Source organism: Ailuropoda melanoleuca, chromosome 11, assembly GCF_002007445.2.
Source record: "Ailuropoda melanoleuca isolate Jingjing chromosome 11, ASM200744v2, whole genome shotgun sequence".
Lineage (NCBI taxonomy): Eukaryota > Metazoa > Chordata > Mammalia > Carnivora > Ursidae > Ailuropoda > Ailuropoda melanoleuca.
Window position 1 is genome coordinate 29114691 of NC_048228.1, and position 12204 is coordinate 29126894.

Sequence of the window (12204 nt, forward strand, 5' to 3'; positions counted from 1 at the left end):
TATTTTCTCTAAGGCCGAAACAGTTTTTCTCCCATTGCTCACTTTTGTCTTTTCTACCTTCTTTACCTTTGTTCGTGCTCAGTCTGCATCGGTCCTTCTCCCGTTCTCATTCTAATTCCTTTCCTATCTAGTATTCCCTGTACGTCATTGCCTTTATGATCTAACACGAGTCACAACTAATAAATTTAACAGTGTTAAGAAAAAAAAAAAAATCAATGGATTACATTTTAAGATCTAATTGGCTTTATTAAACAATTCTTGACCTGGGCAGCATCCCTGCTAGCAAGTAGAGAGGCTCTGAGGGGCTGTACAAAATGGAAGGTTTTTATAGGAAGGAGGGTGGGGTGAGAGGTTATTAGCAAAAGAAAAGAAAGTCTTGTTTCAGGCCAGTCACTTGGCCTTAGGGGGAGGGGGGAGGGAGGTCTCCCACAGATTACCTCATCTGTGTTTGGTGGAGGCCAAGGGCCCATGTGACAGATTACCTCACTGGTGCTGGTCAGAACATTCCTGATTGACCAGTTAAGATTTACTTTTTCAGTGGAAGGTTGAAACTTCCATTAGGTTAGGTAAGACGCCCCAGTTGGTGACTTGGCCTAAGTGATACCATTTTAGGCCAGTGGGTTTCTTTTTCACAACAGCTACTACCGATTCTGAGGTTGCTGACTCACTTCTATGCTGCGTTCTTTCTTCCACAACATGGTGGTAGAAGGAAAATTAGGAGTTGTGAAATGTCTACCACTCTCAGTTGGGCCCTAGACTAGGGAATTTACATATATTGCTAACTCATTTAATCTTTATCTCCAGTCTGTGATATAAATGTTACCGCCTGCATTTTTACCAGTGAGGTAATTCAGGCTCAAAGAGGTTAAGCAATTTTCCAGAGCTTACAGAGGAAATTGGAATAAGAACCCAGATCTAAGGATTCCCACTATTCCATGGAAATTTCCACCTCCTTTTCTACTCAGAGGAAAGCATTCTCTAGTGCTTAAGGAATAATCATGTTCCAAGAGGAAAAAAAAAAAAAAAAAGCATTTTCAGAGAGTACAGCTTCTTCCCCAAACACAGTAGTGCATGCTGGTAAATGAGTATCATAAAGCTGAAAGTCTCACTGGCCTTCACCGATCTTTGCATTAAGTCTTCTTTCAAGACATGTCCAGGACATTGGGTTAAACAAAATCATACTAGGGTTGCCTGACAAGGGTGCCCACGAACGGGTTGTGAATAGGACTGAGTTCCAGCCAACCCTGTGCTCAGAAGGAGGTCATGGGCCCATGCTTGTGCTCACCAGCCTGGAGGAAAAGGGGCTCTTTCTCCTCGGTGGGCACAGAACACCTCAGAAGCTTCACCTCATTAGTGAGATGAAAGAAAGAAGGAAAGAAAGAAAGAGAAAGAAAGAAAGAAAGAAAGAAAGAAAGAAAGAAAGAAAGAAAGAAAGAAAACAAAAGATCTAACATGGGATAGATAGTTTTCAAAAAATTTCTTCAGAGCAATGTGCTTTCTTTGTTTCATAATGTCTGAATAAATGTTTTACTTTCCTACCTAGATAATGAATATCATCAAGACAGAAACTACACCTTACATTTACCATACCACCCTCCTTGTGCCTAATACAGTCTTCTAACAAATAGAACACATCACCAGTGAGTCTTTGACAAATTGGTGGGAAATAAAGGATTTTCCAGTTCCCTCTGTGGTATGAGGGGTTCTGAACCCTGCTTTCTCTATCATTCCATATATATCTTCTTTAGTGCTTTTTAGCTTGAACACTTTTTGGTATATCATCATTTCCATTGAAAAGCATAAAAGTGTTGTGAAGTTTGTTTGTTTCCCACCTAATATTATTAAGGACTTTAATATATCCCAGGCAGGCTGTTGATCAATAGTGGGAATATGGATGATCTTCAAGGATTTTCTAAATTTATTTAGAAAAATGTTTGCAATTCTTAGAGAGTTTGAGTATTTGATTATGGATGCCTTTAAATTTCTAAAGATTTTCTTCAAAATGAGTTCCTTCCAAGTAATAATACAAGTGTTCCTCACTTAATGCTATTAACCTAGCAGATTGCTGCAAGGTTAATTTTATTTTCTTTAGATTACCATTAAAAATCAGATCTATATTTCCATGAGGCAAAACTTTAAACACATAAGGGTATCAAACTTAGCATGAAGAAAGTGTATTAAAATTATGCTTTCATAAGTCTAGTGTAGGTTCTAACAAAAGGAAAAAATAAATTTAAAAAGTGCTGCCAAGCCATTTGCCCAAGGACAAAAAGTGACAAACCTAGACAAACAACCTCTTTCAGTGGTACAACAAAGCAATAAACTATCTTTTTAAAAACGAATTTCAAGGGCAAAAGAACTAAATGGTGGAAAAAGATAGGAAAGGAACATTTATTGGGTGCTGCCCTACATTGTCATCCCTTGGCTGGGCTCTTTACGGCTAAATATGTACAAACACATGTGCTATTTTGTAAAGACCATCCAGTGTCTCAGCCATTCAGCTTTCTTTTGTTGACACACACTGATCTGGGCAGGTCATATACTCACCTTTTCCGAGGGTAGAACACAAATCTTTGTAGACACATGTCGTTCACCTCTTGATCTGGGAACCCTATGGACACGTTAACATGTGCATCTCTGAGCCATCTTCTCCAGTCTGTAGGTTACGCTAATGTTCATAAGTTACGTGGTCTATTTACTGGACTGACCTGAGACAACTAGGAAGTAATGGCCTCATGAAGGTCCCCCCTTTTTCTCCCCTAGCAAATTGCTAGAATATTCTAGAACGCATATACATATGCATGCAAATGCACATGAACGTGTGCACATGCACAAAGACTGTTTTTGATTTCAGATTCCAGTTTTGCAAAGCACTGAATCCTTTTTTATAATCAACGTCTCTAATATGGTGTGCCGTATTAGTGGTATTTTTTTTTCCTTTTGATCGGGAAATTCTTAGAAAATCTGTAACATAGAAACTATTTTCATCTTCTCTCTTATAATAAATTATTTGAGTGACATGTACTATTTAGTATTTCTTCAAAGTGCTATTTTTATAGTTGCTGAATTATTTCTTACCGTGCATGTAGTTAAGGTTCTTGTGGGCATATGCAGTTTGTTCATATTAAAATGAGCATTGGTTTGCTGCCCCTTTATTTGAAATGCCTAAAATATACTCATTTTTAGGACATGCTTTTATCTCATGAAAAATTCTTAGAGCAGAGGCAAAGTGATTGCTAAGGGTTTTACAAGTTTAGCTTGTAATTTGAATTTCATTTTTAATAATGTTCTCGTCTTTGGTTTTGACTTCCTTAATAGACAAAACCACCTCGATTATATATTTCATGTTTTTCTTAAGTCCAGGTAAAGAATAAGTCTGAAGATATAGTTCTGTTGATCATATTTGAAGTACACAGTTTAAAACTTGTGAATTCCATAATTCTGTTTAGATTTTGAGTGATATATCAGTTAACGTACTCATAAGTAAGTTGGTAACTTGGTTTCCAGAAGACATATTCTCCCCCACTCCCTAACACAGTCCATGCGGTAGAGCACTCAGGCACACACGTGCATCCAAATACAAGTGGTGCTGTATTTGAGAAAATTGAGGTTTATATTGTAAATTCCATTCTCGGGTTATATTGATGCTTATGTTCACTTGTGTTTAAATATAGACTTGATAATATTGATTTTCTCTATGAGTGGACATTTCTCTAGTGTTATTATATAATGGCCTGTATTCTTTGTCCAATTCACGCCATCTCCAGCCCTTTCTGATTATGTAAAAAGTAGGGCTGCAGGTGCTTTTTCTGCCACAGGGATAAAAACCTGTCCTGAGAGCCAAGAGGCTTGTTTCATGAATGATGTATGTTTGATTATGCTTGATCAAATCACATAGGTCAGGATGTTACAGATAAATGTGCTGCTCTTGACGATTTCATAACACATGCTTCTTTCTCTCTTCTTTTTGTCTCTGGCAGTTACCCGGCTGTGTGTGAATTCTTACAGCACAATAATTTGTTATCTATACTCCGAGCCCATGAAGCCCAGGATGCAGGGTGAGCAGTTTTGTGGGTTTCTGGAAACCATGCAGAGCGCCTGGGTCACAGCTTCCTCACCGTGCTCAGGCTGGAGAGGATCCTTTTTGTGAGGCTCTCTCCCTGAAGAAATTAGATCTTAAAATTGTCTTCTGATGACACAGATATGGCAGGGTCCTGGGGAATGAGTGGTCGCAAATGTGTCATAAAGTCCCCTGAATAGGTAAAATTTTCAGCTGGCTTTCTCAAGAACTTGTCTTGGGCCATCTGATTTCTTTCCATTCCTGCTCTTCCCACCGTCCAGTAAGTAAGTAAATTACCAGCAACTTTTCAGTCTTGGTTGGCAATGTGAATGAGAACTACACATAAATATTTAACAGATATTGCACGATATCCCTATCATTCCTGACCCCTGTGAAGTTTTAAAGGACAAAAGCAGAGGCATTTAAATGAGGGAGGAAAGTCTATCTTCTAAAGAACAAATGCATAACAGGATTTTATAATACGTGGTAAATTTTAAAATTTAGAGTCTGGGGTTAATATAATTGTTAGTATAATTGGTAGGCCAATTATAAGGGCTTAGAAAACTAAGAAACATCAGATACTCAGTTTGATAATGCATTAAATCTGCATTAGGAAGAAAAAGGCATAATGAATTCTAGGATTTGAAGTCTAGTACCCTTCTCAGAAGGCTCCCCTGAAAGGTCTGTTTGCCTTCAAATGCTTAAACTCGTTCCTTCATATTCTGAGTTTTCTGAAAGGGAGGAACACTTAGTATTACAACACTTAGTATTCAGTGTACTGAAATTAGGAATAGAGATGAGCGCATTCGGAAGTAAGCCCATGTCCGATGCTTGTAAGTCAAGGCAGATCCTAAGTTCCTTTCAAAATTAGCTTTTTTTAAGCAATAATCAACAGGTATGAACTGATCCAATACTATATACTCAGTGTGTTGTAGCTGACCTTTGATATAACCTGTCGATATGCCCAACCAATCAGGTCCTCAAATAAGTTTTTTTTCTTTTTTTTTTTTTCCACTTTTCAGGGCAGTGGTGTCACCATGGTTTTTTGTCGGACTGTCCCAACTGAATTTTAAGCAGCTTTATATTAATCCCTCTACAGGCCTGAAATCATCTGCTTATTCGAAAATATTTTAAGTTCATCAGTTAAAGTCAATTAGTATATTTGTTTGAAATGAACATTTGATTGATTAATTGGGAAAAATTGAGATTATGTCATCTAGTTTCTTTGCTTTTGCTTGTGGTCAAGTAGGCATAGCCAATCACAGTTTATAATGTCAAGGTACTAAGGTGGAGTGTGTTAACTATCTTTCACATTCTGATTTTTTTCCCACCAGCAAAATTCGGTTCAATATGCAGAATAAATACTTCTAGAATATTTCAAAAGATTGTTAAGAGGATATTTTCTCTGGGAAAACAGTATCAAAATATTTATAAAATTATAAATCTTAAGGTGACTATCTACGTAAAGGTACTATTTGAGGCACTTTAGAACCCAGCTAAAGTAGGCATGGTTAGTCAGCCAGAAATAACATGGCACTGAATACCCAAGGAATGATAAAATTTTGTTTTGCACTTTATAGGAAATTTTCTAAACCAATATTCCTAAAATCTGTTACACAGAAGTCATGAGAAATATTTTCACCTTCATGGAAAAGAGCCAGAGTTTTTTGTATTTTTTGATTATTTGAGGACTAGAGTCTTACTTTTATCTAAGTAGAAGAAAAGTAACTGGCTTATTGGTTTATTTCCAAAGATCTTGCAGATGTTCTGTTTCATTCTGTTTGATTATTACCCTACTCAGACAATAGTCTTTGACCTGCAGATGCCAGAAGAGATTGGTAATAAATAAAGTTCTAAAATAGAAACACTTTCAATATGTAAAACCCATAGATCTCCCCACACATCCTTTGAAAAGCAAATTGCTTAGTCAAGACCATACCAGAATATTGTAGATATTGTAGAGAGATCGAATAATCAGCCTGGTTATTAGTGTGAAAAACTGATATATTGCTCTGCTGATTTAGTCTTATGTCAAAAATATTGGCAAACTTCTAAAAAACATGGTAGGTACGGGATAGCTTCGTGCAAAAAGTGACCTTTGTCTTCTCTGTTGCACACATGGATATGAATTACGATTTTGCCTGGAATTCCACCCTCCCTTAGGCCTGTTAAACTTAGGAAAGGCCTCTTTGGATATTGTACATGTGATTGTGTGTTTTCATTGTCAACCTTGAGAGGAATTCATGTCTGTGTATAACAGACTTTAGAGAGAAAATTTTGTTTAATGTTATGTAATTGAGTCCTCTCAGAGTGATAAAATATAACTTGAATATTCTATTTTAAATCTGTAACTTGATATCATCTTTTTTTCTCCCCCTGTAATAGCCTTGTTGTAACTCATCTTTGTTGTTTTTAGGTATCGCATGTACAGGAAAAGCCAAACGACAGGCTTCCCTTCTCTAATTACAATTTTCTCAGCACCAAATTACTTAGATGTATACAATAACAAAGGTAAGTGGCTTTAGATCCCTCTTGAATGAAGTGTTTTTAGCCAGTCTTTTCCCCCTGGCTTTTTAATTTATTCTTGAGTGCAAATTCTGTCATTGTCTTCAAAGTTACAGATTCAGTTGGTCAGACGTGGAGCCCAGGCACTGTCATTTTTTAATTGTTCTCCAGGAGATTCTGATGTATAGCAGGGTCTGTGGTGAACTGCTCTGAATGATCAGTTTTTATTTTTTATTTATTTAATTTTTAAAGATTTTATTTATTTATCTGACAGAGAGGGATACAGCCAGCGAGAGAGGGAACACAGGCAGGGGGAGTGGGAGAAGAAGAAGCAGGCTCCCAGAGGAGGAGCCTGATGTGGGGCTCGATCCCAGGACTCTGGAATCACTCCGTGAGCCGAAGGCAGAGGCTTCACGACTGAGCCACCCAGGCGTCCCTGAATGATCAGGTTTTAAAAGAAATAATAATTGAAAGTAATCCAAAATCGTGCTTCTTCAAAAGAATGTGGATTTCAACGAGAACAGTATGATTGGGCATGTCAGGGGTTAAGAAAAATGAGCAAAAGAAGCTATTGCTTCAAATTCAAATTGAAATTGCATTTATTGAATACCTGCCATGAGTCGGATCCTGCAGCAGGTGGGCATGTGTTCATTTATTTAAAAAAAAAATTGAATTAAACTTCAAAGTAAATATCATTAGCCCCACCCCCTTTTAATATGCAGAGTGAGTCTCTGTGGCTGATTGCTTTGCCCCAGGTCCCTCAGTTAGGTAGTGATGAACTAGAATCAAACCCACGTCTTCTGGTTTCGTATCCTGTACTTCCGTTACGAAACTCCATACTTGTGTGTGTAAGAAAGACCAGGAAACGAGGGCATTCTTTACTGACTATGGGAAGGAGAGGAGGAGCAAGGGACACATTATCCTCCTTTAGGTAATTTCTTTATTCGGAAATGACATGGAGTGTTACGGATGTGAAGAATGAGTGATAAGATGTGCAAAAGCCATTAACTTTAGGTGGCATTGGTCTAGATAATATTGATGCAGCATATCTGACGGTGGCTTGCTGAGATCCTTGCCGTCCCCCCATCCCTGATACATCCGTGTTGCCCTGTAGGTACCTCACATGACTGTCCCGACTCCACAGCGCAGAGAAACATGCCTTCTGGGTGGGTGGGATGGCCACACCTCACAGCCTCTTACACCGCCATTTTGACTGTGGTGGGCCCTCCTCTGTGGCCCTGGAATGAAGTTATCAGAAGGCACTGTGAAGTTTCTATCACAACGATGGATGGCGGGGGGCAAGGGAGAGTTGTCCTCTGTTTCCTAGTCTCCTAATTTCTAGAAAAACTAATTTCTTTAGTGCTCTGTGGCAAGATGCATACAAAGTAAAGCAAAACATGTTCTTGGTGTGCCAAGGGCTTATAAGCCAGTTGATGAAGTAAGATATTTGGATGATTTAATACAAATCTAAGACACGGTGTCATGAAGTAACACAGAGTTAAACACTAAGTACGTTGGACAAGGAATGGTTTTCTAGAATGGTCAGAGAAGGCCTTGTGTAAGGGAGAACGTGATCTGGACATTAAAGAACGGTGAACATTTGATTAGAAAAAGAAAAATAGAATAAAATAAAGTCAAGACCAGTGGTTTTGAAACTTTTATTTTTAAGCCGCACTTTTTTTTTTTTTTTGGCCAGACAGACTCTCAATCTTGAAGCCTTCTGTATAAAACCAGTAAGATTGAATTCCCTTGACTTAGATGTGGGTTCTCCTACCAGAGAACTCCCCTGCAGTACCTGTAACGAATGCAGGAACTCGGTGGGTCATCTTGTATGTCCCATCATGATCCTACTATTTCCCAAAAGTATATACAATCTAAACACTTGGGTTCTTATTTCTTTATGGCATTAGAACAATTTTTTTTTCTATTTTCACTTAGTGAAAGGAGTGCCCAAACAAGTAATTTTCTTGACAGAGACCAATTACTAAGTAGCATGGACTATACATAAAAGTATTTTTTAACGATTGAAGAAAAGTCAAAACAGTAAGAAAAAAAAAAACACTAAGAAAAAGAAAATTTGGGATTTCACTCCATAAAAACAGACTTAGAATTTTTCCACTCATCACAATGCTGGGTAGCAGTTTTGCTTGAGACCAATCAATGGCTCTTTCTCCCACAGGGTATGCATTGCTCCTTTGTCTATGGTTCCGATTTAACAAGGCACGGACTTAAAAAAAAACAATAGACATCAGTGGATTGCAATCTTGGAGGCTTTGTAGTTCTCTCAGTGTGTTCTCTAGTCTTTAGGGTAGATCACAGTCTCTCAGGAAGGGGAGAGAAGCATTTCATTTTGGGAACCTTTTCATAAAAGAAAAAACTCTCCTGAGAGAAAAAGATAAACTGAGAGGAAGAAGAAAGATATATTCTTCAGTTTGAGCCTAATTCCAAAAGACTTTTGTGTAAAATCTCTGAAGCACTTTAAAGCTATTATGCTAACACTGTGTACAGTATGTGGGAGTGGGAGTCAGTTATTCACGGCTGAAGTGAGGATTACTGTATTTGAATAAAATAAATGTTAACAAGAATTGTAAAAGGCAGTGCTAGAGAGCTGGGTTGTAAGTGCCTTCCAAACATCATCCATGGAAAGATAGCGGCGAAGAACCATCTGATTCTTAGAAACAGATGACCATAAAAGCCTCGGGAGTTGTATATAACCCAATAGTTAAAATACGATGTTTTTTTTAAGCACCTGCAAATGAATGCAGCAGTGATAGCTCTTTGGCAAAATGAAGCAATGAGAAAAATAGGTATTTTCTGCCGTCTCAAAACCAATCACAGGTGTGTGACCAGCTTCCTGTGTCAATGGCTGTTAGCTGTGACTAGTAGCTCATACTTGGCTGCAATGAAAAGCGGCTTTCTAAAAGTTAGGTGGACCATAAGTGGCCCGTGCTTGGTGTAGCCCGCACGGATTCACGCAGCTCTTAGCCTTGCCAGCCTGCTGCACACAGGCGAAACCCCGCCCCTCCCCGGCCCCTGTCCCCTCCTCTGACAGCTCCTGTGGCCTGCTGGGGCAGAAGATGGAGCTTGGATCACAGCCCTGCCCTGAAGCAGCTAGCTCATTTACATGTATTGACACGCAGTGACAACTCTGCAAATGAGAAAAAAAATTTCTTCTTGTGAATAATAGATGAAATTACTTTGAAACAAAATGCTGTGCGGTATTAAGATATTATCATCATTGAATATTTTATGTTGCTATCATTATGCCACCTGTCAGCGGCTTCAAGGGAAACTGACGGAAAATACCCCGCTCTCCTCAGCCTCTTACTTACAGTCTCCCTTTATGGCTCATCTACCTTTATAACCTATTTCTCTGCTTCTCTGTGGGTGAACGCTCTACTTCAGCGGCGTTGTTCTGCTCGCCCCCTGGACAAATTCTGGCTGGCTGTTTCACTACATCTTTGCCCACATAACTTTTTTTCTGTCTCGAATACTTGTTTCCCTCTTCTATGACCATCTAAATGGCCTGTTCTCAGACTCCCGTCTGTGTCTATGAAGACTCCTGTCAGTAGTCCTTCTCTGAACGCCTGAAATACCAATCATATGCCCTCATACTTAACATTTGTTTTTTCTCTTTAGCTGTTCCTATAGTTAGTATTGTTATAACTTCCCAATCAGATTATCATTAGTTTGCAGCAGGGGCTCTTGGATACACACTGTAAAGCCAAGTAGCAGGCATTATACACGGTAGGCCATCAACACATGCACTGATTGTAGCATTTTGTTTCTGGAAATTGAATAGCAAGACAGTGCCCCGAAGTACCGGACCAGACCCACAGAGCTCTATCTCACTTTGAGTTACTATTATAACCAGTTCTGATACCCTTTCCAAACTGGAGTTAAACATTTGCAGAGCACTTTGCTCGTTTGAATTATTTTCCTCCTATGAATCTGTAGCCCTAAGGGTAAAGCAATTTCATAATTACCCAAACCCACGAAACAGAAGAAAACTGCAGGAATGACACATGCACACTGCTGCTTATAATAATAATAATAATAATAATAACAATAACAATACACTGGAGCACCTCGGTGGCTCAGTCAGTTAAGCATCTGCCTTCAGCTCAGGTCATGATCCCGGGGTCCTGTGTTGGAGCCCTGCGTTGGCCTCCCTGCTCAGCGGGGAGCCTGCTTCTCCCACTCCCTCTGCCTGCCACTCCCCCTGCTTGTGCTCTCTCTCCCTCTTTGTCCAATAAATAAATAAAAATCTTTAAAAGAATAATAATAGTATGCCACCTGTAAAGATGACTTCAACCTCATCCACTCACCACTGCAACAAATGGTTACTGAGAACTTACTGTATACTAAGCACTCTGTTAGGTGCTGTGGATATAAAATAAATAAGAGGGACATTTTCTTCACCCTAGTAGGGTTTATAATTTGGCAGTGGAATAGACATTAAATAAAGAATCCCATCAATAGTGTTTCAGATATACTTGGAAAATACTACAAAGAAAAGAGTGGTAGTAAGTGAGAGTGGAAACTAGTCCATGGAGACCAAATGATAATAATAATAAGCTTCACTGACGAAGTGACATTAAAGCAATCTTAGAGTAAAATCTCTCAGTATCGAGAAATACAGTGGGAAATGTGAACTCTGCCTTCAACAAGTCAGTTTGGCCGAAAATTACTACGAGCCTCTGGAAAAATGTGTTTTAAACCTCGATGTAAACAGTTAAGTCCTTTATCTCCCAAGAGATACACCTGTGTTTCAGAAAAATCTTAAGTATATTACACAAGGTTGCCACGTGGTGCCAATTCTCAGTAGTTTAGATGAGTTATCACATGGTTGGGGGAGCGGGTGGGAGGTGGACATAGAGAAATACAAACATACGTACAAGGGTTATAGAACTCAGTTCCAGGAGGAGCTACTGACAGTAATATTAAGTAATTAAATAATATTTATTAAATAAAATGTATTTCAGATTTGGGAAGAAAAATCGAAATGGCAACCACACTAATTTAGTAATTAAGACCAGAGATTAAAAATGACACTGAGGAAGAAAATCAATTCCGTATTAAAGTAGGTTAAAAGAGGAGAGAGGTGCAAAATTGGGTTTCAAGCATACGACAAGAAAAGCATCGTTTGCTAAAATCCTAACATGTAAAAGTCTACCCTTTTTGATTGGAAAAATATATATATGTATATATTATGATGGTTTGGACTTTTAAACTAGGAGAATTGAGGGAATTACTTTTAGAATGCATTTTAGCCCTACCAAAACTTGACACAGTCAACATCCTCAAATATTTTCCTTCAAAAAGTAGTCATGGACTTCAGAAGTACCATTTGTAAATAAAGAGATAATTTATGTCTTGGCATACTGTTGTAAAGGGAGGATTAAGTTGCTACTGTAAGAAGCCAAGGGAAGAATCTTATCAGCAGTCATGATGCGGACACTCAGGAGGAAATGCAGCATATCTGAAGCCAGCTCGTCTTGGTCCCCTGCCATCTAACGGGAGCACTCAGCCGTCAGTGACACCATCAGTGCCGTGGGCTGGCCAGGCCTGAGAACCTCATTCCTTTTTTTTTTTTTTTTTTTAAGATTTTATTTATTTATTTGACACAGAGAGAGAGA

The 12204-nt window shown here is 38.6% G+C and overlaps 1 protein-coding gene across 5 annotated transcripts in view; it reads left to right on the top strand.

The window, feature by feature from the left end:
- Positions 1-12204, top strand: part of PPP3CA (protein phosphatase 3 catalytic subunit alpha) — a 306406-nt gene that overhangs the window by 246369 nt on the left and 47833 nt on the right. For all 5 annotated transcript variants that reach the window (XM_034671452.1, XM_019796683.2, XM_011221341.3 and 2 more), the window contains 2 exons: positions 3981-4058; positions 6477-6571. In XM_034671452.1, the coding sequence (XP_034527343.1) occupies positions 3981-4058; positions 6477-6571 (173 nt within the window). The remainder of the gene's footprint in view (positions 1-3980; positions 4059-6476; positions 6572-12204) is intronic.